This window comes from Lepeophtheirus salmonis, chromosome 1, assembly GCF_016086655.4.
Source record: "Lepeophtheirus salmonis chromosome 1, UVic_Lsal_1.4, whole genome shotgun sequence".
Taxonomy (NCBI): Eukaryota; Metazoa; Arthropoda; class Copepoda; order Siphonostomatoida; family Caligidae; genus Lepeophtheirus; species Lepeophtheirus salmonis.
In genome coordinates, this window is record NC_052131.2 from 2,716,243 (window position 1) to 2,743,612 (window position 27,370).

General features: G+C 31.0%; 1 protein-coding gene and 2 long non-coding RNA genes across 3 annotated transcripts in view; 1 reads left to right on the plus strand and 2 right to left on the minus strand.

The window, feature by feature from the left end:
- Positions 1–841: 841 nt before the first annotated feature.
- LOC139904927 (uncharacterized) overlaps positions 842–27,370 on the minus strand; it is a 97,749-nt gene continuing 71,220 nt past the window's right edge. Inside the window, exon 2 of the long non-coding RNA XR_011779255.1 lies at positions 842–1,366. This is a non-coding gene — a long non-coding RNA (uncharacterized lncRNA). The remainder of the gene's footprint in view (positions 1,367–27,370) is intronic.
- On the minus strand, positions 1,638–3,038 carry LOC121121066 (uncharacterized). The gene is made up of 3 exons (XR_005865336.2): positions 2,710–3,038; positions 2,377–2,653; positions 1,638–2,324 (listed from the first exon to the last, which is right to left on the minus strand). It is a non-coding gene; the product is annotated as an uncharacterized lncRNA (long non-coding RNA).
- Positions 6,599–27,272, plus strand: LOC121113962 (uncharacterized). The gene is made up of 3 exons (XM_071887077.1): positions 6,599–7,180; positions 19,272–19,319; positions 21,255–27,272. Exons 1-3 carry the CDS (start codon positions 7,126–7,128, stop codon positions 26,630–26,632), a joined length of 5,481 nt encoding a protein of 1,826 aa, XP_071743178.1. The 5' UTR covers positions 6,599–7,125; the 3' UTR covers positions 26,633–27,272.

The window sequence follows — 27,370 nt, forward strand, 5'->3', positions numbered from 1 at the left end:
CAGAAAAAGATTTGCTTCAGACCATAAACACAAGGGCAACATTCCATTGGTGTCATTTTATAAATATATATCGATCATATTTGTTTATGTTGATCTATTGTTAATTATCTAATAGATGACATTCTGTATATTATAAATATGTAGGCGAGAAAAGTGAGGCTCATTCTCTGGTATCAAGGCTATATAATTGCTGCTAGCTGTGAGATCTATGCCCTGCTCATCAATTAAAATAAAGTAGATACTTTATTTCATAAAGAGTAAGTTTCGTAATCTGCATTTTGAAAACCATTTATGCATGTAATGTCAAAACATTTGATTCTTCAAGGGTAGATCATTACCTGTTGATGATAATGACAAAATAAGTTAAGGAGCAGACCCTTTGTGTGGTCTTTCATTTTTAATATATAACTCATTTACTCTTTAGAGCGTCAAATGTTTTTCCTTCAACAGAAAAAAAAACCTTCATTTGATACTTCAAAGGATTTTTTTTTAAAGTAGGTACGCAAAATGTTTCCTGTCAAACTTGGAATTGCTGAAAATCCATCATTTAAAATATAGAAGTAATTTAGAAGTTAGGAGATAAATTGATGTAACCTTCTTTTCTGACATTTTTATTTAGACATGATAAATTAATAAGAAATCTTTTTTCGACAAATATTTTGAGTATCTGACAAAAAGATGAATTAATCATTTGAGAAAAACTTACCCTATACCTATATAAGTTTGTAATATGCATAGAAAGATAAGTATATCAGTAGCAAAACTATTAATTTGATATCTTGATAATAGAGGAGGACCATAATCAACTGGCCAAATAATAAAAAACAAGTCTTCAAGGTTCTACATCCTGACAATATATGTATACATCTCGTTTATTGCACAATAATTTTTTGAATAAAAATAAAGAAACAATTTTGTCAAATAATAACATTTGTTTACTAATGGGTACATCTACAATATGGGTAAATAATTTTTCATGTGTTGCATTTTTTATGTGTTTTAGTTACGTGGAATAATTTTTTGGACAACATAACCAAAAATACTAATTTATATTCTAATTCAATGTAGTGAGGGGTTCATATGACCCCTATTTTTTACGAGTCAATTTAAAATTCAATTTAACGACTACTACTACAGAAAAAAAGTTTATCACATAACGAAAAACCTCAAACATTTGATGAGATTCACAGAAACCAAATCATTTATAAAACCATTTAGTTTTTATAAAAAATACATAATTATAAGAGTGATTATTATTTTTTTCTTTCTTCAGGGTATGGATGAAAGAAAAAAAAAAGAAGATTCCTGCAGGTTGATGACAACATCCTCATTCCAATCTCCCAAACTGATCCATACATATGCATGTCTATAAAGAAAAAGACATATTTTTGAATAAAAATACCCATGACGCAAAGTTATATTTTTTATTTGTCTTCAAAAGCTTTGAATGTAAAATCTAAGCAAAAACTAAAAAAAAAAAATCAATTCCTTATTTTGAATAATTGAGAAAATAAACAAACCTGATCATAAAAAACATTTTCTGTTGGAATTTCTACTTTCCTTGTTGGAGAAAAATATAAAATAACTATGGACAGAAACAGGTATTGAAGAATGTTGCTTTAACAAAATACTCATTATTTTTAGTTTTTTTATAATTGAGCTTTATTATTATGCAATTTCAATAGTAAATACAATAAATGTAACAATAAAAAAAATAAGACCTTTAATTAGAATATTTCATAATCATTAACTATATTTTAAATGGTAATAAAATGTTGTACCACGCTCAATAAATAATTATTATAGCTCATTTAAAAAACAATAGTCAAACGCGTTTTTATTAAATTAGGAATCAAATAAAATAAAAAAATACGAGTGTATAAGATCAATTATTGAACAATATTTAAAACATTAATTATAAAATCATAGGAAATCACCAAAGGTAAGTAGGGTTTGGATCTCTCGAACATTGAAATGGTGTGGAAAAGCTTGAATCTCACACGACTAAAAAGAATCAAATTATACTGCTTTTCTGGGCAATGCGAGTAAAACACGAAGTCAAACGGAATTCTTTGAAAATAGAATAGCTATGGGACCTAACGAACTATTAAAATTTGTGAGAACGCTGAGTATTTATTGGGGACAAATGTAAGCTCATGGGCTTCCGCTCTACAAGTACTTCTTCTGATACTAGGACTAGATGATCCAATAAATTTTCACTCCAGGATATGTTCGGTAGATATCATATTTAAAGAAAATCATCTGATTACCATGAACAAACCCAGATTGCTAAGATATCAATCAAACCTCAAAAGTTTATTAATCTGAAAAGAATAGTGTCGGTAAGAATATTAACCCTTAATACAGTTAACGGACCTCAAAATCTATTTTACATGCTTTTAAAAGTGTTAAAATCCTGATTTGCCGTCGAACTTAGATGAAGACTTTAGAAGTATCTTCTCCAAATGTTTTGGTGAAGAAACGATATCTGATGCTCGAGATCCCACCCATCGAAAACGTGATGAATAGTCCCAATATCTTTATGAGAGCTCCCTTCATGAATATGAAGGAGAAGTGGTTCCGGTACTGAATGGCAACGTCGTCCCTATTTGTAAATAAATCGAAAAAACCACCCCAAGAAAGACTGCTCCTACTGTAAAAGGAGAGAGAAAATTCAAGACATCTATTCTATTATTGCAAATATATTACTTAATTTTGGACTTTCATAAATGCACTGACCCGGAATACGTACGGGATTGAACCAAAAAAAATCCAATTGGCTGGTGCCCACAAATGCAAGGGCCAAGGATATATTTAAGATTGAAGCAATCATATCGAAGGTGCGTTTTATAATGTTTGGCGCAGGGTCTTCCGGATCCGCTATGTCTAGAGGTTTGGAAGAGGTAGTGAAGATGCACATAAGAATTTTTTGGTGTTTTTGAGAAAGAGGAGCAACGGTGGGTTTGGAATTGTAAAGGAATAATAATATTTATTTCCATCTTTTTTTAGAACTGGCTCGAGTTCCTTTCTGGATCTACAGGTTCTTTATTTTTTTTCCTTGTCTTTTTTCTTCTATTATCTTATTGTTTGATGAGTAGATGAGAAGTGGTAATGATTTGATTATTCTAAGTAATGTATAAATAATAATTTAATGAAGTTTTTGTATAGGTAGTAGTTGATGAGTATATATATGTAGATGGTTATTGAAATGAAATAAATGATATTAGAGGGTGGACAAGGTAAATCCGGAATAGCTTTAACGGCTAATTATGAGATTTGTATAACAGATAGAAAGATTATTTTTTTATTCATTTAAAAGCCACATTAAATGTAAAATAACTATTCATAATGCAAGCCTTCGTTCTCGATCACGATCTCTACACGGCGCCTGAATCCATTGCATGCCCTTGCTTACCTCGTGCAGATCCAGGTTGTTCATTGTATTGACGGTGAAGGCCTCCAAAGCCGCAATTGAGGCATGATCATTCTTTTAGGCGATCTTCTCCACCCTCCTTAAAAGTAAAAATTACATGAATTGACGTCCGGGCTGTTGGCTGTTCAGTAGAATGGAGGTCAAAAATCCAGCCCTAATAACTGGACAATCTTGGCCTTATGTGCAGGTCCTGAGTCTTGCTGGAATGTGTATACCTTCCCATCAGCGACTTTATTCATCCATGGGATGACCACGTCCTTGAGAACGTCTTTGTAGACCTCCTTGGTCACCTTCTTACCCTTTTTGAAGAATTGGGAGGGCATAACTTGTCCTTCCATGCTGATGACCGCCAGGACCATAACCAAAGCCGGATTCTTTGTTTTCATGACTGGTTGGACCTCATCAGGGTCCAAACAGATCCATCTATCGTTTCTACCGCTATGGTTGGTGTCAATAATGAAGATATTCTCGTCCGAAAAAAAACGCACATAACCACCTTTGCACGTCATTTGGTTAATAAGAATTTTACCTTTGCTGATTCTGTCCCCCTAATTTTGCTCTGTCAGCGGATACTTTGAGGCTTTGACCCACGACAAGTAACCCAGGTCAATTCTGAAAGGACTTTTGATGGTCCCTTTGGTCACGTTACTGTCCTTGGGCAGCTTAGCAAATGGCGTGTCTGGGTGAGTGTCAATTGATCGTTTCAAGCCAGCTTTGAACCTTTTAGTCGGGATATCAAAATGAATATAATTCCATCCAAGTTATTCCGTATATCTGTCAGTAATTTAAAAATAATGTATTCTGACATAATAATTATTCCATAAACTCCATCCCTTTTATTCGGGGACAAGAAGTCTTCTATTCAAAGTTTTTAATCAAAACTCTCTTCCGTTAAAAAATTAATATCATTATAGTTTCCTGATAATTGACAACAATCCCCCAGGATTGGTTCTATAGTTTAAGGCATTTCACCATATAATTTATATAATATAATAACTTATTTTCAACTTCAATTATACTAGTGATCAGATGTTATTTAAATCAGTAAAGTCAAAAGTGTATTTATTGCTTTAATGTAAACCCAAGAGTGTTTATAGATAATTTAATTTCTATAGCGTAAAAGTGACGGTTGCAAATATTTTTGAATGTAAATTTAACCAAGATTTAACTACATGTCAGTCATTTTTTTCCCCTTAGATCATGATAAATCCAAACTTTAAGTTCGAATGTATAACTTTTTCAAGGCATCATTACTTTATTTTCCATTTAAATAAAAACTTGCTACGCAAAGAGATTTACCATTAAAGGCTATACATTTGTCATAATTTAGGTTACTTTAGTCTATAGTATAATTGAGTATAAAATTATATAACTTTTCACATTGTTTATCACCTCAGAAAATGCTATGTTTTCAAATACCACCGTTTTGACCAAACTGATTATAGAACTGCAAATGCTTAACATAATGGTGTTCCTCTGCGTATCATTACCGGCTATCAGTAGTAAGCTTATCTATGTTTGAAAACCATTCATGTAAAAGATCTATTTGTCATTTGAAAATCAATAGATTATGGATATGAATAATAACTTTCGACTTTAAGTAGTACTGATGCTCCATTGGTTTGATAGAATAAGGAATACATGCCTTAATGGTAAAACCATTTCCCCATATTTGCTCAAAGATATATTATTCAAAAAGTACCGCATTTTACACCGTTGGGAAATAGAAAATACATTAAATATATTTTGAAATTATTCTTTAAATAGAAATTTCAGAAAAGCCATAACGGCAATAATGGATATTTTATTTTTTGAAAATATAGGTAGGGCTCAATAACATTTTATTTATTTATACATGTATTTTCATAGATAGTGATTATTTTATATGAAGTTTCTTTACATATATGTAAATGCTTAAAAATGAGCGTCTTCAATGTACAAGCCGAAAGGTTGCCGAATAGTTTTTGCACGAACGAGTAACTTTTCCCCTTTCTATTCACAGGTTGAACCAAAATGACTTTTTAAACTGTCTGAAGTGGTATGTTGATAGAAAATAAGTTGTAATTAGGAGAGAAGAAAAGCAAAGAGTAACATAATCCTTGACCTCCAAACCCATCCTGACTTATATAAAAATACATTTGCATTAGAAAAAGAAATATTAAAATTTTCATTAGTTTTTTTGTTGATTTGACAATCTTTAATATGTTTTAATACATTGAAACCATAAAATATGAAGTCAAGGACTTTATCGGAGGAAAACTATTATAAATTAATTCTGAGAAATCCTTATAATAATAAATCTTGGCAGCTCTGATTAGATACTTATATATGTTTAAAATATGTATTGATTGACAGGAGGGGGGACTGGGAGATAAATAAAAGATTTTTTCTTCACCAAAAGCATTGATTAAATATATAAAAACAATAAATTAATAATTATTTATTTTTTATCAAATGCAAACCTCCTCATGATAAAAAAATATTCAGACTCATAAATCAAAAGATAAATTAACTTGGCATTGCTCACTGGGTCAAGAACAAGCTTATACATATAGAAAAGGATTTTTTTTTTCATTGTACATATCTTTGGGTATACTTTTATAAGTATGGTTATACAAACTTAACTCATTAGATTAGTTATCAACCCTTTCTTAAGGTTTATCAAAGTCGAATTTGAATAATTTTTTTTTAAACTGATTTTATTTATTCAAATGTCTGTGCATTTTTGATATTCATTGATTTTGTGTCAAATTTCGTTAATAGTTATTAAGCCATGAATGATTTTAGAGGTAAACCTGATATTATACCTTTCAATATAACATGACGATAGCCTTCGCAAATTCCCTCCGGCATTACATAAATTTATTTGCACTCCTCAACCTGACAAGGGTTCAATCCAAGTATTTTATTTATTAATGCAAAAAAACCCACATATATTTACCATGCAATTTTACTACGTATAGAAAGTGAAATTTTCTTCATGTTTAATAACTAAGGTTTCCCTGTAAAAGTACGTACGTACGTACATGCTAATATGCTAATGCGCGCTCTCCATAAGATTGTCCGAGGCGGGAGTGGAATGAACAAACACTCGAAGAAGTTTGGAAGAAGAAAAGAAGAAGGGAATTTGAACGATCACAAGTCACCCTATCGTAACTAACGCTCACTCGCTAATGCAGACGGCCTATCTATGCATGCGTACGGTACAACAACAACTACTATATACATACATACCATTAAGAAGCTCCTGGTTTGATGTTCCATCCATTTCAGTTCCTGAAATTTGTTTCGTTGAGGAGGAATTGAGTCTCGAGTCACTTATTATTCCATGATATATTTTTATTAAAAAAATAGTGGTGATATAAGTAGATTAAGAATTTACAAAAAAAAAACCTTTTTGAATTTCCCTATTTTTGTAGAGGATTATAATAACTCATTGTTTTCAAACCATTGATCATGTAAGGTGTGCATCTATAATAAATAAAGAATAATACACATCGTAGAATTTGACAGAAAAAGAATTTTACATTTTTCTACACTTTGTCATCTTCTAACAATCATTGACTCTATATCTTTTGCTCAATAGAAAACTTATTGGATAACCCTTCTATTATTAATTTTTCAACTCTCGAGTTCATTAATAATTAGAAGGAAACTCTAATAAACTATAACCATTTATAAGAAACTCAACTATGAAGATTCATTTAGTGACCTTATCTGTGGCTCTATTCCACTTCCTTGCACAAGGTAAGCAGAAAAATATATGATTTCGTGTACAAATTTAATCTACTAAAAATATCATTAGCCTTTTTGTAATATATATACATTTTTTGCAAAATAATGGTTCAAGCTTCTTTTTTTATATTTTTTACCTCAAACTATTCCTTTCTTAGCTAATCCTGTACATATAGTGCAGATATATGTGCTTAGATACTCTATTTACAAATTCCCACAGACGTAACACATATGTGTACACACGAAACAACAGTTTTCACTTTGATATAGTTAGTCAATATCGTTCTTGTATCTTTTTTATTAATAAAACTTTTTCCCATAATATTTTTATATGACTCAAAATAGCAAAAGTTTCACTTTTTTGTCTATTGTGCCGTGTTATTTATATTTTAGTTATTGTAGTAGTAGTATTTGGCATGTAGGAGTATGTATTTAGACAAATAATTTCTAAGGAATTTAAAAGTGAAACGTCTTTAATCATTTGCTCTGTTGATTGTGGCTTCCCTACGTTGTTTTGTTTTTTTATATTCACCAACTTATTTTATTTACATGAATCGACGTAACGGATGAACTATTTAGTAGTATCCATATATATTTGGTAAAAGTTGTGGGTTATTTTTTTTTTTGCATTAATGTTGACGCACTTTTTGTATGTTACACTATAACAAACATTTTTTTTATTAAAGTCTTATATGTACATATTCCTTGAATCATTTCTCTCCCCTGACCCACTTTTTTCATGTCTTCCTCTTTCTTTATATTGAAGAATACATATAAAGAGAGAGGCACAAGCAGTGTTACTTACTTACTACCATTGGTATACCATGCATTCGGTGCGCACTCTCTTTTTTGCCTGTATCATAATTCTTATAAAATACATATACATACATATTTATTCAATCCCCCCAAAAAAAAAAAAAAAAACACATTCATTTCACCTACGAATCTACCTTTGAATACCCAAAAATATGATCCTCCATGCGAAAAAAACAAACATAAAAAGAGAGTTCCGGCTACTTCTTTTGAAAAAAAAACTTCAAAATATGCATTGATTTCAAGGCCCTAACCTTTAATATACTTAATTATTTATTTATTTGATCATATATACGTACAAATGTCATTCTAAAGTTTCATTCAAATTAGGCTGATTTTGTCCTTCACACGTATTTTGTTTTGTTTGTAAAGTCAAATGACGTATACATTTTGTTATTTAAAAAAATATATTTTTTCAAATAAAACTCAAAAATTAACTATTCTGATTGTTACTGCATATGAAGCCTCCATCATTGAAACAGAAAAAGTATATATTGGGCCACCCATATTGAATATGTAGACCACTCCCAGTTGGAAATTCTCTTATGTACATGTTATATATAGCACCTTATACGCCTGAAGGGTTTGATAACTATTAAGAATAAACAAAATAGAAAATAGTTCCTGGTTCACTTGGCTCTAATGAATGTGCATATATGTAGGTACTTGTGTTATTTATATGATTCATGCGACTTGTACATCTACAGAGCTACGCCATGATGTCAAATATTCTTCTGAAGGGAAATGAGTCGTGACCTTTTTGACATTATTTTTTGGGGTATTTTAAAATGAGGATTTTATGTCTACATACACATATTCAATGGTTTTTTAACTCTTCTCTTAAAAATATTTTTTCTCTCTTCATCCATTTAAAAAGAAGTGGGGGCAAAGCACTTTACTCATCCATCCTTTCTTAAAGGATCAACTAAGCAAGCAAGCAAAAAAGCCTGAAAAGTGGTTTTTTGTTATGACGATAAATCCATTAGGAAATAAAGAGAGAAAAACCCTTAATATTCAAGGACAAGAAGACAAAGAGGGTTCTAGAGATTTATATACAATATATGTACATATTCATGATGTTCCACCAAAAAATATCTTCTTCTTCAGGATTATTCGGATCTTTATGCATATGATAATGATAAAAGAATTGGCTGTATAGACGATTTTACCATTTATAAATATATGTACGAGAAAATGCATTTCGTATGAATGAAGAAGAAGTTTATATAGAAAGTTAGACCCATAGCCTCACTTTCCATATTTTAAGTTTTTTAACGTGTTGTCTAAAAGGTTTATTTTTACATACATTAATTATGTAAATAAGTTGGAATATATCAAACTTTTTAAATACAAATACGTATATAACAATCATTCTTCTGGCAAATTTTAGATATCTATGTACAGGAATTTTTAATTTTGATGTGTTTGGTTAGTAGTAAAAAGAGTGAAAAAAGCCCAAAACTTAAAGGTCAATAGAAAGTTCCCTTTTTGATACATAAAAAGCACATTTTTAGTGGTGATACGTTAACCACCATGCCTAAGTAATCATATGTAGAGGGCAAAAACCGGTTTTATATTTTATTTTTATTTTTGCAAGTTGAGTATTTACCTTTAAGAATGTCCGGTTGGGTTAGTTTGATATACTCATATGGTATTTGTATATATGAATGACTCAGGTTTTGTGGTGTAATTACTTGTTAAAGGTTTTCTATAAAACACTTTCTTTTTTTTTTTTCAATGTGTCCTTTGAATAATATATCATCCTACATGGCAAAGACTCAAAGTATTTTGTGTCTTTAGTTTGTGGATATATTTTGACGGTTTTTTTTAATTGTTATAAAATTATTAATTTCATTCTAGAGAAGAAAAATTTGTAATGAATTCCTTATGGAATTTTTTTCTCCCAAAAAAAAAACTTATTCAAAAAACCCCCAAAGTCATTCATGAATAATATAATTATTTTCGTTTCAAGGCTGTTGCAGAAAGTAAGAGATAATTTATTTACATATTAAAGTAAAATACCAAATTTGGAGCAAATCTAAGGATTTGTTTTTTTGAATGTGTAGACAGATAATTTTTGAATTAAAAATTAATTCGAGTACCAACAAGTCTATTCGTTAAAAGCAATAACAATCTTATCCCCAAAAGAAATTTCTCTCAGCACATTTCCCCTCACTTTGCAAACAGGGTTTACAGGGTAACAATTTATTGTCTTAAATATGTATATATATTTTAACACTAAACTTGGAAATTCTAGGAATAGTACATTTTATTACCCTTCTATCTCTGAAGGACATTTTTAGGGACACAGGTATACGTAAATATATATGAGCTTACACAAATGAATGATCGCCTCGCATTGTTATTCTCTTTTATTCCTTCGAATGTGGAGGTTGGTTGTGTGCAAAAAACATTTGGTTTTTAGTACAACAACAAAATTATCATGTCCTTGTAAGTATTTGAGACACATTATCCATCCCAAAAAATCATGACATTTAAAAGTATGCTGTAAAATACAAAGAGTAGAGAGGAAGCTGTTTCATTGATCCGTTTAATTTTTTATAAGAGCATCTTATATAATATACATCATTCATGTTTTTTTCTTCAATTCATTTTTCTAGGTAAGATTATTACATACCATGAACAAGGACACAATAGTGAATCTCTATGTCTCATCAACACGTGTTAAAGTTCTTTTATTACGGATAACTTCCTTTTTTTAAATTTATATAACATAAAAAGTCGTTAAAATAATCTTTAAAGATGGGGTATCACTTATAACAAAAGTTTACGGAAATAAAATACAGTAATATTAATTTGTATTTAAATGTGTTGAAAGAATCCACACACAATAGGTTTGACCGGAAGTAAGGGATTATATAATTACACATATCCTTAAATTATATAAAGCCCTAGAGTGTTGATGGTGATAATGATAGTCCTATGCCCAGGGGTAGCCTTAATGTTATTACCTAATTGAAAATATGGTTATGGGAAAATATAGAAAAGTACTTGCTCGCGTCATTACCTTTATTGTATCTGGCATACTTTTATATGAAAAGAAACATAAAATGGCCCAAAATCAACTTATAGTAGTATGGCAATTATTCACAACAATGAAACTATGGTTCAATAATTAGTGACCATTATTCTCAGCAGCTTAACAAGAGCTAATTATAACTCAACCCATCAATGTTCAAAATACTGGTTAGGGAGGGAGTGAGGGAAGCAGAAATATCGACAGCTGACTAAAATAAAATTCAACGTAAATATATGTACTATTTACATAATGTACACACAAAAAGAAAAGTTTTACTATGACGTAATCATAAAAGTATTGTTCAAAACGACTTGCTTAAAATTACAGATGGTATTTTCACACAATATAATTTCATTTATTGAAATTTCTTCACTGCTTTATATTCTGTCTACTTAAGCATATTTCTATTAAATACTGCAAAAAAACCTGATAGATATATGTACAATTCCTAATAAATTATATTCTTCCCACAATGGTAACATATACCATATGCCTCTCTATCAAGTCCTTCTTATCAGGACTGATTTATTTACGTACATATATTTAATATAGGTATGGACTGTGTATAATTATTATATATATATTATTATTGACCTGTTTTTCCCCTTGACTTCAGGCACATCAAGTATATATATACCTAGGTATGTAGTAACTATCTATATTCATTCATTTGGTTCCTTTAAACGAAAGGGATAATGCCTTTAGCTCTTTTAAATATTTAAGTAAAGAATTAAATAAAAAACTTTATTTGACTATAAATTATTGGATTATTATTTTCAAATATATTACCCATAGGTTTTTATTTTTTTGTGGATATATATTTTGTATTCATGTTGCAACCAAGCAATTAGATAAATCAATTTAAATAAAGAATTGAAAATATTGAAAAAATTGAATTTTCCTCGGATATACTAATGATGTAACTTTTGACTTTATTATGAAAATTACTAATTTTACACAGTATTACGTAGTGCATTATAGGGTTCAAATACCCATAGCTGTATTTTTTGTAATTCATAATATACATTAAAAAAATGATATCATCAAATAATTGTTCGTATTTTTATTGCCTGATGATGTAATTAAATTAAACTTAAGGAGACTTTGATATTTTGACTTATACAATCTATTTATTCATGTTAACATTTGTAACCAAATAGCAACATGTACACAACATATATAAGAATATGTTGACTATGCAAATTGTTCAAGTTACAATTTGTAGGCATCATAACGTCAAATTCAATTACAGTCATGTCTATTAGTAATTAATACTTTTAATTTATTTTGATCTTTTGAAATAACTTATTTATTATTTCTCTGATACCTTCCATCAAATGATATCATAAACATTTGATGGAGTTTTTAAACCCCTCGACTCAAAACCTAAACATATTATGACTATTCATAAGAATCATATAAGATATTCCCGTCAAAGCATTTTTATACTAAATTGAACGCAGGAATTAGAAAATAAACACCTTTTAAAAGGAACACAATGTAAAGTATAATTATATAATATAAAACTTTATAACGTGTCACAGCTTACTTGTCAGTTTTTAATCTTCATCAAAAAGTCAAAAACTACATCATTAATGTGTAAAAAGATTATTAAATTTTGGCATCAATCGCATAACGAGAGAAACTGAGAATTCTTCATCTCTTTTTTTTTGCAGCTTTTACACATTGTTTGTACATGTTAAACCTGTACACAGCATGTACAGAACATAAATAATGTATAAATGTCATAGGATGTGAAATTTATATATTTTTTTGCTAAGGAATAAATGTTGTAATCAAAGTAGGAAGAATAAGAAAGAAATATTACAGGTTTTCACTCAATTTTTCTTCTTCTTGTACCAAGAAGAAGAGTAGAATAAATTGACCGAAGAGAAAGTAAAAACATGCAGGAAGATTTATAGTGGCTTTACCGAAGGTATTACTATTATTATGTATAACCTACGGTTACGTCTTTTTTTAGCTTTTAGTTTTTTCTTGAGTGTTCTCGGTCATTCCTATAAAAATAGGTCAACAACCTTTTTAGTGGAGGTACATACAAGTAAGTGAAATAATAAGAAAACAAGATTAAGTATTAGATTCTTCACCTTTTTTTTTACAAGCATGTTGCCATTTTTGCAATATATAATTGAAAAGACAAATTTCACTTTTTGTTATGTGCTTTTGCTTGAAGAGCTCCGTAATTTGTTGCACATGGAAACAACTTCCCCTCAAAATATATATTCATATAATACACAAATTATACCCTTCAATATATACATGGATATATATAATTACTCCAGAATTATTGCATTCCTATATTAGATAAGGAGTGCAAAAATCCCCCCCCTCCTTTTTACATCACTCACGGAAGTCTCAATTTTTGTTCTTTTTTGCCTTTTTTTGTTAGTACAGCTATTAATAAAATTGCATCTCTTAAATATGAGACGGAAATATCATTTTAATATGATATTTTTTTTTCTACAAAGTCATTTTTTTAACTTGCGACTTGGCATTTAAAATCATATAATATAACTATGTTGTAAGGGATTATTGTGTTTTTGTCATTGTTGAGTGCATTTTTCTACAGATCCTAGGTTACTTATATCTACCCTTTCATTAATAGTTATTTTTTTCATATATGCCCAATATTGTGCGTATTTCTAACATTGGTTTCATAACATAACTTCCCAACTCATCATTCTAATAGCTGTGTTGCTCTTACTGATACTAAGGATATTTAAATTATTTGTCTAATTTGTTTATGGATCATCTTCTAAAAAAATGAATTGAAGTTGTTATATATTAATTTTGGATACAAGTCAAAATGTTTGAGTTTAATCAAATTTGAGCTCTGGACGATGTATAATTTCCGATTTCGGTTGTTATTTCTTCTTCTTTATAAAATGTCAACATTTCTTTTTCAAAGTTAGAAACGAAATTTGACAAATAATTATTGGAATATTTCGAGTTTTATTTGATCGAGATCAAATAAAGTAGAATATAAATATAATAATAAATATTTTTTTCGGTAGAGTCAAACCATTTTTCAGAAAAGTGTCGTACTTAGTAAATTTTATTTTATTGTTTATTTTTTATTTAAAAAAAAATTGTAGTTTTGCAATAATTCAGCGTTTGTGGAATTAGTTATGTTTATTAGACTCAAAATTTAATTAAAATTGGACATTCTTTCAAAATAATTCAATGCATAAAGGAGTTTAAACACACACAAAAAAGCAAAACGACTCAATCTTCTTTGTCTTAAAACCAATCAAATATAAGGTAACTCTTATTGCAAAAACATCACGCAATGAAACGGGTTCAATAAATTGAAGAACAATCAGAGAAGACTACATTGCATTTGTCTTCAAATTTTTATTGAAACACCGTCGCACACACAAAAAAAAAACAAGTTTAGTTAGACGAAGGCAACACGATATGCCTTATAATTACATTGTAAGACGTCATTTTATCAGCCGAGATAATCTATATTTTCACTTAACTGTACATATGTATTTGAATAAGTACAACTTTGTACATATTTCCATATGTAAGAAATCTTTTACAGTATAGTTCACAGGAACTTAATTAAATTCAAAAAACAACAGTTTGTAACTTGACATAAATATATATTGAATGATATTTTTTACGCAATACTTTCTTATAATATATAAATATATGCTTTTTTCAATTATGAAATGAAAGTTTCTTTTGTTTGGTTTGAATAGAAAAAATTTATATTACATCTAGGTACGTTCAAATATTTGTATGAGTAGGTACGTATAGTAAAGTTTCGTTTCGAAAATGCATATAGACATAGAATATAAATACTTCAATGAATATTGTAAGTGAATTAGAAAATATCACATTAAAGTTGTGAAATATAGATTTGGATATTTTTATATTAGAAATATAATGAAGAATATCTTAAATAATTTTCTTTGCGCATACTTTTCATTCTACTATTCATATGTAATATATAGGGGCGTCTGCTATTTTTTTTTCGAGGGGAAGGGGGCATGGTTTTGGGATTTTTTTTGAAAAAAATCCAAAAATTAAATTTTTATATAATTTTTTTTTTTAAAAGTTTAAAAATCCATCGCTATTCACAAATAATTCAATGTTTTTCTCTGCTACATAATTTGCCTTAAAACGAAAAGAATTTTATGCAAAGGAAAAATTATTTAATTTGGGTGAGGGCTATAGCCCCCCACGCCCCCTCCTGTGGATGCCCCAGATATATCTACAAATATTCAATAGGTGGTATGTTTTTTGTGTGGAAAGATTGGAGGCGGGATTTCCAATCTTCTTCTATCGGTGTAAAAATCCCTCAAAAATAAAATATTCCATACTAGTTTGAAAAAGTTACATTAAGATGGCTTTAAATACCTAATAACTATATATAAATAACAGGTTTTTTCGTTTGTTTGAAGGTGAACAAGATTCTTATTAGATTGACCATATTTTTGTCATTCACATACTGGTTTGCACTATGTATAGCATCAACACTAACACAAAAGAATTTCAAAAAATTAGTTCCAAAATATATATATTTATTTTTGACCGTTCTTTCAGCATGAATTAAGTTGTTGAACTTTCATACCTATGTACAATGTACTGATTTAAGTTTAATAATTATATGGTATCTAGTGCATAGTAATAATATAGTTATAAAAATCTCACTCCCTTACTTTAAAATGATTACCTCAATAAATCTTGTCACAGGACCGTTTTCAAGGCTATTGAGTTAATGGGTGAAAATTTATTTTTTTCTTTTTAATTTAGACTCACTCTGCATACATATAAAAAGGGCGTTGGTCCAAGTCAAATATGTGTGTACATGTTTCTATACATGGACGATTTGAGGCTAAGTACTAAAAAAATCTATGTAGGTTTTGAAATTAAAAAAACCTAATTTTTTAAAACGTATCGATACATGATTCAGTTTCCTTTGAAAATTAATGTTGAATATTGTTTTGTTACAAAAATAAAGTAGTGTGAAAATAAAAAGGCCTTTTCTACCACAAAATTTCACCCTTTTAGCATGGGAGTTCTTCAAGGATATTATACATCAATTATAACGATGATTCGAAATAAGAAGTTTCGAGTGTGGAAAATTAAGTTACCACACACACATATATATATATATGTACATCAAGTAGCAGGGAGTGCAATGAGATTTCAAGGATAGGATTTGAAACAAATGATTTTATAATGATCCATCTATATCCTGTTTTTTTTCTCTAACTCCATTAACAAGTCATTGCAGGAAGGACTCGAAATTGGTCAGGCGGAAGTGTTAGGTGAAGCGGGGGAAATGATATCAAGATAAAGGTGTTGTCCTCTAGCATTAAGAGCATGAATAATGAGTATCTATACAAGTAGACATACATATATATCAATATCAATGTGGCATTGAAAACAAAAAATGTTCATATATATACAGAAATGCGAGTCCAGTCTATTAAGTTTGGAATTCTGTTTTTGAATAAATATAGATTGACCAAATTGGGAAAGGAATAGCTATATGTAATAATAGCTAAAACATATTTTTGCACATCTAATATGGAATTACCTCACACGTCGTGACCTTTTTGTATTTCCCAACAATTTCTGCAAAAAGGAACAAAATAAAAGTCAGTTAAAGTCAGTTGGTTGTCAGACAATTATTCCCAAGTTTTGGGTTTATTCTTCAATAACTAGAGCTAACTCGAACATTGTACTTACTAACATAAAAATGTACACTGTATTTCTTGTAAAACTTGGACAAATTTTCCTCCATTATTAAATCATAATTCCAAAGTTGGGGAAAACTTACAAATTTGAACCAATTGATTCTATGCCTTTTCTATTGTTTCTTTTTGAAGTAAAGGCTCGGAGATACAATAAAATTAACGATATGTTAAATGTTAGCATTTATTAATACACAAGTCTCACATGGATTCCCATTCAAGGAAAGAATTGCCAATAATACTCCAAGATATTATGTAGATATCCAATGATACATAAATATCAATTCATTTTCGCACGATTCCAACTCACGAATCAATTTGTTTCTGTGGTTTTTTTTAATGAGTACCTTGAAATTTTATTCTCTCTTGTAAAGGGTGGATATAAAAAAAAAGAAGATTTTGAGTTGTCTATAAGTATATGTATATTATACTTATCTGTATGTATAAAACGCCCTCTTTTTTTTACGACTTCAAAGCAAGTCATCAAATTGACATTTTTGAATTGAATTTAAATATAATTAATTCCCACATCAACTTGAAGGACATAAAATTATATTTATTATTTTAAGTTACGTATGAAGTCGCGTTCACTCTTTGAATAAACGTGTATATGGAGAAAATCTTACCGTCCCAGTAGAAGAAGATTATCTTTTCGTTATTATGCACAATAATAAAGCTCCAAACATAAATAAAATTCAAGGAGGAATATTGATACATGAAATGCAAATATAAGAATATTTTTAGTACTGTAAATAGATTCTTACTGTAACCGCCAATGTTAAATACAACCTATGGAATTAAACATATTTAATGCATTTATGAGCAATGATCATAGGTAAAATCTGTTTTTCGCAGTAATTAGATCACATAGATATCGGGCCAACTGTTATTTTTTATTCATCTCTATTATGCAAATTTTAAGACTGAGGCATCATAGAAGACAGTTTAAAACCTCTTCATGCATGGACGACATTATAAATCGTCTTTCTCGAGGACCTAGTCTGCTTCCCGATGACCTTCTGGGACGATTCTGCGCAGAGGAGTGCTGCTATCTCAATTTTCTGGTCGTACTGTGTACTCATGGTGGTGATTATGACAATTTTTTTCTGAGTAATCGACAGATAATTATGTATTCTATAAGATTGCTCATATGAAAATATAAACTTCCTAAAATTTGCATAATAGAGATCAGTAAATAATAACAGTTGGCCTGGTATATCATGATAATAGGCTGTTTAGTCTGGATTTAGCTAAAGTACCATTTATTATGAATTTAATTTCAATACTCTTTTACTAAAACAGTCTAATAATCTTATAATTTGTAATATACACACAAGCCTTGTGCTTAAAAGAGTCCAAATTGAAAATTTTGCGCTTGTCTGATTAGATACAAGGAGACGTAGATTTTTATGCCCATTTTGAAGGTATCAAAATAGGAATTTTATACCCTTTCAAGTAGACAAGAAGGTCTGAAATTATTTTCTAAATTATGTTTCAATTAAATTTTTTTTTAATGATTTAAGGATCAATTATCCTGAAAAATATGTATCATAGAACTGGTAAAATTGTATATAAAGGGGTGCTTTATTTTGGTGGGTGTCTATTCAAAAGGAGATCTATAAACTTCTTTTAAAAATATTATTTGAAAAAAGATAACATTTGTTTGTAAATTTGTATGCTAGTAGTGGTTTTTTTATATGATATATTATAAAAGAACGCTATAATTTAGCGCTGCCTAATTCAAGAAAGTTTTGATATTTACATATTTTCTAACAAAGTCCAAAACTATCCAAAAAAATTATACTACTTTTTTCGGAATAAAACTAACAACAATTTTTGTAAAGTTGGAGTGTAGAGGTGGAAAAATTTAAACAACGGCTCTTCTGTAAAATATGAATCCTCCATCATGGCGGCTGCAAAGTTAACTAACTGGACTCATTGTTATATATCTGTCTTCCAATTGATACATAATTTATTAGCCCGCTTAATTTGGATCTGATCAAACCCTGCTTCGCTATTGTAGATCATTTCTAAGCAATAAAAACAGTCTCAAAAATAGCAATATATCCGTGGAACTAATTTCCCAAACAGTTTGGAGTACTGCTGTATTAATGACAGGATATGACACTGAGTTTTTTGTTCAGTTGATATATAATGTAATAGTTGTATTAGTAAATTATTTGTATTTTTTCCTGAATGATTCCTATTCCTTTTGTATTATTGAAGGATATTTTGATCCTGTATAACCTCTAAGGCATACCTATATTCAAACAAAAAGCAGCACTCTCCTGCTCATCCCAAAATTCTGTTTTTGTATGGTTGGATTAAGAGTGATTTGATTTTAATTTGATATTATGCTCTTTTATACAGAAAGGTAACGGCATATATCCATAGGTATTATTATTAAATACCAAGGTAATTACGAACCTTTCTTTCATTGAAAGTTTCACTTTTATTAATCTCATTGTGTCTCCTTTGTATAAACAGAGTTTTAATCCCATGATTTTTTATTTCTTTTCAGTATCACACGCGGATTTAATAGATGACAAATTACCTAAAGGAGATTCAGGTAAGGAGTTAATCATAGACAATATGTATTGAATGACAATTTAAGATATAGACATACTGATGTGGATAGGATAATATATACGTACATATTTTGACAAAAAAGATTATCATATTTGTCTTAAAAAATGAGTATTAAATATGAGCGATTGAATAAAAAAATTATTTACTTATCTTAAAAGGACGTGAAAAAATCATTTCCCCCAACGAAAAGTCGGATGCAAACAGGTTTTTTATAATAATATATTAGTTTACAAACATGAGATTTCAAGGACTTTCTACAGTTTTGGGTTAATTATTAATAAATATATTTTTTTTGTACTTGATAATCATTAGCAACTGACTTCAGTATTTACAAAAAAAAAAAAAAAATCAAAATCCCTCCACCTCCTCGAACCTCTTCTTTCTCCTATTTCCCTACTTTTCTTAACTTTTTTTATACCAACCTACATCTACTACATACCTACCGCTTGACGAACGACTACAATCTATACACAAACATTGGAAGACTTATAAACAAAAGGAAAGCGAAACACTACACAAATTATGACTCTTGGATATGTAAGCTACTATTTTATATTATATCTATATACATTATATCTATACATGGCTATGGCTTTAAAAAATATCTACTTCTCTGTCAATGATTTAATCCATACCTACACATGGGCGTCTGCAAGATTATATATTTATATTTTATTTTTTTGGGCTCGATCTTTGGAATTAAAAAAAAAAAAAAATATGAAAAATCCATAGCTATTGACGATAAAAATCAAAAATTAAATTATTTTTATAGAAACATACAAAAATCCTTAGATATTCAGAAAAAATGTCTAATATTCTTATTGGACGAAAGTTTCAAAATTGAAATTTCCAATATGTAATTTTTTGAAAAAAAGAAATTGAAAATCCATTGCTATTCACAAAAAAAGAATTTTTTTTGTCAAAAAAAAAATTGAAAAAATCCATTGCTATTAACAGAAATTTAAATTTTGGGAATTTTTTTGGAAACTCGATATTTGGGGGCTATAACCCCTTCAACCCACACTCTTCAGACGCCCCTGCCACATTAGGGCTGATTAATTTTTAACTTTCTATGAATTTATAGTAATTCTAGGGTGGGAATGTTGTCATTTGTAATGAAAATAATCAATTGTGAATTTCATTGTTCCCCAATGTCATCCTTAAGCTCTTTAAAAATTATATATTTAGTCAATAAAGAATAAAATAAACGATTTACCTTATTATATTATTCATTTTTTTAACCTATAAAAACTGTAAATAAAGTTTTTGTCTTCTAAAATTAATCTATAGATCCAAAAGAACTAAAGGTAAAGAAATTTAAAAAATATAAATTTCCTTACAATATTTTATCTTTTTTCTGAATGAGGTTACTGAAAAAAAAACCACTTTTATAATAGTTTTTATAGGTTAGACAAGTATTTATGGTTATTATTTTTTGTTTTTATTTATTAGCAATATAATGCTTTAGTGAAAGCTCTATCGGCTAAATAAAGATTTTTCTTTTTTCAAACTTTGATTGTAATGTGCGACCAAACGATGACATTGTAGAACAAAAACATTTTGCATGAGTTATTTTCTTGTGGCATGATAACTTTTTCACACTAGTTGTAATCGAAATTAGAAAAAAAGTTGAATGATAAACAGCCCTAGCTACCAATTATCAATCCATGGGTTTATTGCACTCTTCTTTTTCCCACTCTCCTACACTGTTAAACTTTTTAACATATTCTTCTATCCTTTTTCTTATATAACATATATTTGACGACTGATTGATATCTACTTATGGAAAATATCATGCACTATTTGTAAATTGTAAAGGATTCAAAGATTTTTTAACAATTAAATAAGTAAAACATCTTTGAATCCTTTTAGATATAAATTTCTTTTCTAATATGTTTATTTCTTATTTTATTAGAAATTGTGGTGAATCCAGAGCGTGATGCAACAACGACAATCTTTGTTGAAGCAACCCGGAATGGTAAAAACCCAATTGGTCTCCTTACATCAACTGCAGACACCTTTATCAATGATGGGACCACAACAGAATATATGACTCAGCATATGGGTACATATATTGATGAAAAATATGCTAAAATTGAGAGTACTTCAACACGTGAATACTACTATGTGAAAGAAACTCAAGGAGCCACTGGTCTCATTGGTGCCAGCTCTGATTTTGAGGTTCATGGTGGAAAAACGACTGAGGTCACTGTTCATGAGTACAGAACCTACATTGATGGCAGCTATGCTCATCTTGTTTCCTCCAAGCTCAATATCTATAGCAATCCATCCTCATACATATCTGCAACGCCTATTTATAACCCTGGGTTACCATCTAGTGCTTATACATTATTCCCAAGAGAATATGTGGAAATTGATCCCTCTAAGCCAGAGTCTGGTCTGCCTACACGAACCATAGGTGAATATCCCATCAAAAAGAAATTTGACGACAACATCATTGAGAGTCATGAAATAGAAGCAGATTTATACGCTATTCGACCCAGATCTATTGATGATTTTGAACTCAAGATTAATGCAGATAGTGTCATTTATGAGGATCCAACCATTCCAACTTTCACAGTCTCAGGTGACGGTGAGCTTGAAATTCCAGTAATTGAAGAAGCTTCTCTTATTGAAAATGAAGTTGAGCCAGAATCTTTGAATCGAGATCACTCCATGTTGAAACCAAGTAGAACTATTTTGGACTCTGTTACTTATATTGGATTTGTTGATTTTACAACCACCATTGATGACACTGTTGTTATATTCAAGCCTAAAAAAACATACAACACTGTTTCGAAGAGTTTGATCATGCACAAAATCATTCCAACTCAGAGTGTATCCCTTGAAAGTGAGCCTTTCCGAAGAAAAGAAGCGATCATTGTTGATAAGAAAATCATTGAGCATGACGTTATACCTACGAGTCACGTCAATGTGCATCTTAATAATGTCAATGAGCACAATGCTAATGCCGATATACACCAGAATAACGTTAATAAACTCCAAAATAATGTCAATGTACAACAGAATAGCGTCAATGTAAACAAGAATAACGTCAATATACACGATAACAGTGTCAATGTACTCAAGAAAAATCGCATCGTTCCAACTCCAACATTGGATTCATCACTTCAAGAAAGACATCGGACTTCTGAACCAGATATAATTGCTTCCTCTCCTTCAATCCCTAAAATAACATCCGGAATCAATCCTTTGAAAAAATTATTGGCTGCATCAGCTTCCCGAAGAAACAAATTCAATAAGTTTACTCCTTCATCAACTAATAAGGCTTCTACTATTTCATCAACAGAGGCTCCAAGCAACTCTGTAAAAGGCGACTCAGAAACCTCCAACAAAAAAGAAACCTCTAACAGATTCAATTTAAATGGAAGACCCAAAGTCAATTTGAGACCTGGTTTAAAAACCTCAAGTCCTCCTTCCATCTCTTCATCTATTGACACCGACTCTGATGTTGAATTAGTTTACAAAACACTTTACACAACCTACACATACTTCACAACATTTTTCAGAGCTTCAACTACAAGAATCAAGTCGAGAGAGGATATTGTTTCCAACGTTGTCACTCTTACAAATATTTTAAGACCTTCAGATTTAGAATCCCTTAAAAATTCATGTGAGGTCGATTCTACTTGTGTTTTTGCAACTTCAGGTCCAGTTACCAAATCCAAGGGATTCATTGGCCGTCCCAATGAGTCCAAGAGAGAAGAGAATGCCCGTCGTATCGATTCATCTCCAATTAATAAAAGTGTTGACCAAGAAGAAGGATCTCTCCTCAAAACATTCTACACCACATATACTTATTTTACAACGCTATTCTTGGAGGGTACCAGTTCTGTAAGTACTCGAACAGAAGTTTACTCTAATATCAAGTCCTCGGGAGTACCAATTGATACTTTAAATAAAGATAATGATGTAACTAAGACATCAGTTGCTTTCCAATCAACAGCCTCCAAACGATTGGATGAAGTTGACTTCACATCTTCTTCTGCTTCTTCAAGAAAGTTGGAATACTCCTCAATTGAAAGAGGCACAACCACAACTGAATCCCCTGAAGAACAGGAATCTACTATCTCCAGCACGTTATCTTCTGTAGAAGACTTGACAACAATTAATATCACTCCATCCGCCACATTGAAAGGTGGATCAGAAGAATCTGAAGTAACTACCGACTCTCAGATAGAAGAGTCTAATCTTACTCCTACACCTGAACTAGAGTCTGCCATTACTACTCCAGAGCCTTTATCTACTGAGCCCGTCGTCAAAACATACTATACAACATTCACTTATTTTACGACTCTCTTCCGTAATGGCACAAGCACAGTTACATCCAACTTAGAAACAATCACAAACGTAGGAACTTCAAGTCCCACCCTAAGCTCATCTTTTACTCCAAGCGTTACATTTTTCACAACCTTTACTTATTGGACAACTTTGATTGATGGTGATAAGACAATCACTTCCAGCAGCGAAGAAACTCGTACTGATATACTCCCTGCATCCGTCACACAAGATATAACTCTTCCTGAAGAAAAGGTTCTATTTACAGCATCACCTAACTTACCTTCAATCGATTCAACTTCAGAGGAATCAAAGAAAGACTCAGATAAAGAAACAGAATCCAAAAAGAGCTCAAAATCAAACAGAACCTTCACTCCAGCCATAAGACCTAATTTGATTCGACCTCTTGGAAGACCTGTTAGTCGACCACGAGATCCACCATCTAGAACAACAGTGGCCATCATTACACGATCTGATGTTACTCCCACTCTTATTGCTACGCCTGTTACGTCACCAATTCAGCCAACTCCTACATTTGAGGAAGATCTGAAAAGTGTCTCCATTTCCTCTGAGGGAACACTACAGCAAGACGAAGAAGAAGATAAGAATGAAGAAACAAGCACAGAAGCTTCAACTAAATCAAATTCTCTCATTCGACCCACCATTCTCAGTGGAGTTAGACTTAGACGACCAAATCCATTTCGAGAAAGACTAAGAGAAAGGCAAAGACAACACCTAAACAAGGTTCGTGGAAATTCTCCAGGAGTCGAAGAGACCCAAGAAGAAGAAGAAGATTTAGAGCCCCAAACAACTCCAGCTCCAAGAAGGAGAGCCCGTCCCTCATTTTCAGAGCGTAGAGAAAGAAACAAAATCGCCAAGCCTCCACGCTTTTCCTTCCCAAGAGGTTCCAATGGTCGAGCTCCCATTTTTGTATCAAGCCGAACTGAGAGATTTGATCGACGCAAAAATTCTCAAAAACAGCAAGAAGATAAGTCGGAGGAAGAAATTGAACTTGTGAGTGAAACAACACCTTCTTTTACAACGGAAAGAAACCCATCAACTGTTCCTAATCATATCTCAAAATTGAGAGAACGAGCTCGTGCAAGAATCAACTCACTGTTTAGTAGAAGATCACGGCCCTCAAATAGGTTCAATATATTTTCATCTAGAACCAAGGATAATGAAGAAAGCAATGATGACTCCTCAACTTTAGAAGAAAAAACAGATGCATCTCTGTCACGTAAAAAACGTCAGGTTAGTCATGAATTTGGATCCCGTACCCGTAACCGCCAAACCTTCGTCCTACGGCGTCGCCTAAGGAATAAACCTCAACCTGCTAATCCTAATGCCGATGATAGCTTTTCCCGAGACTCATTGTCAAACTCTTTTTCATACTCCAGTACTTCCAATCACTCCTCAAATCCTTCCTTAAACCGACCTTCATTTTTTGATAATAATCATTATGATCTTTATTCTAGCAACTTCAATCAGGATCCTCTAACCAATTCAGCAACCAGCAACACTTCTAAACGTCAAGTAAGACAGCAAAATGGCGAAGGCTTCAAACCCCGATCTTCTTCTAGATTTAGTTCTCGTGCACGTCAGCGCCTTCGTTCCCGTAATAATAATAATAATAAACCTGATAACACAAATTTCCAGTCGTCTCGTTTTGGATCTTCGTCAAGAAGCGAGCCCAAAAAATCTTTTAGAGACAGATTTAGACCCAAAACTCGAGGAAACGGAGGCTTCCGCCGAACCACTCCTCGTCCATTTAAAAATAATTTTGATTATGAATATGACAATACCCCTGAATTAGAATCATCGCAACAGCAAAACTCTGTTCCAGACTTTATCACAGTGACCCATTTCATTCCCCTTCAAACCACCATTCCTGTTAAGGAAAGGGGCATAAATACTTTTAGAGATATTTTAACAACAAGCCCCTCACTTGAAGTTGTTGCTGCAAATAGTTTAAAATCTACGGAAGTCAATAACAGTCCAGTTATTTATGCCAATGCAATTACAAATACTCCACGAGCTGGAGTGAAGGAAATTACTTATCAAGCCCTTCGTGCAACTGAAACAACACAAGTTGTTTTCACACCAACGCGCATTCGTGGAATTAGAACGTCATTCTCCCATGTTGTACCCAGCACTATTTACAACATTCAACCTGTGTCAACCAAAATCGTTGAGCAAGTCAATCAAAATGATCTGTTATCCACTCTCCTATTACAACTCTTAGGAGGAGCCGTGAATAAAAGCCCAAATCCTCTTCTTGGCGCACAACAACCTCAAATCGCAAACCTTCTTGGTAGAAACAACGCTCCAGCCACCCAATTTATCACACATACATCAACATATGTAACAACAGTCTCCAAACTAGACTCTACGATAGTTACCATCACACTCCGAGGTAGAGAAATTAAAACCACATTGACAGAGAGTCAAACAGAAGTTGTGACGGCCACAGAACTCAGCACAGAAACAATCATCAGAGCAACTCCAGCTGGAGCAAATGGTCTTGGTGGAGGTTTCCTACAAACACAATCTCCCCTTGGCAGTGGACTAAACAATCTTCCTGGTCTTGGGCTTCCAGATCTAAAACAGCAACTTCTTGCAGCTCAACTCCAGCAGCAACTCCTGGCTCAACAAAAACAATTGCAGCAGCAACAACAAGCCTTACTTTCAGAAAAACTTGCTTTAGAGCAACTCAAGCATAAAGTGGGCAAATCCTTTCCTTCTATTGATGGTAGTAAGGATGATAAATTAATCATGGCAGCTTCATCTCAAAGTGAAGACAGAGTTCAAAAAATTGTAAGGGTGGAAGTCAACTCAAAAGTCGAAGTGAACCCAGCTCCATCAAAGAAGAAGAAACGTGAAGCAGCAATGGATGATAATCCTCTTCCTCTGTCGCATCCTCTACATCCCTCACCCGTCATACAAATTTTTCCTATTGAACCTACTCCTTTTTCAGGGTCTCCTCAAATCTAGATACTTTTTCAAATAATTTCCAATCATTAAATCAGCTAAACAAAAAACATGCATAAACTTCGCCGATGTGTTTGCAATTATTCTGTCCGTTAAGTTTACTCTCCCTACTTTTCATTTTTTACGTCTATATATATAAACATTTTTAGATAACCTTAATATTATATATATAAGTATATATATATCATGATTTAAATCGCTACGTACGTATATATAAGTTCAAAACCTAGTCTCTATATTTTTAAGTATATATACATATATATTTTTTTTGTCTATTTTGCCTTGAACTACATATAGGATTTTCAAACTGAATCATTATTTCTGATTATTTAAAAAAACAACGATATTTTTGATCGTTTCTTCAAATTGTAAAATGATTTTTTAAAAGTATATAACATAACCTATAAGTAGTAAATAAAAATGTATATTTTACTCTCTTTGTTTTTTCGTATATAAATTATGCTCAATTTCAATTTTTTTTATATCTATCCATATAATGTGCGTTAGTGTTCAATCTCTCGCTATTTGATCTTATGTTTGTCGTTGCAAAAGAAAAAAAGACAATAATTTTTATTATTATTATTGAACAAAATGGGTATTAACTGAAAAGAATTATTCAATAAATAATATCTTGTTACAATAAGCTTTTTACCCTTTGTTTATTTGACATAATACCTGCATACATATTGGATTTTTTGGGATGCAAAGTACTGTTGAGACTCGGTCAAAGATAGAATCACT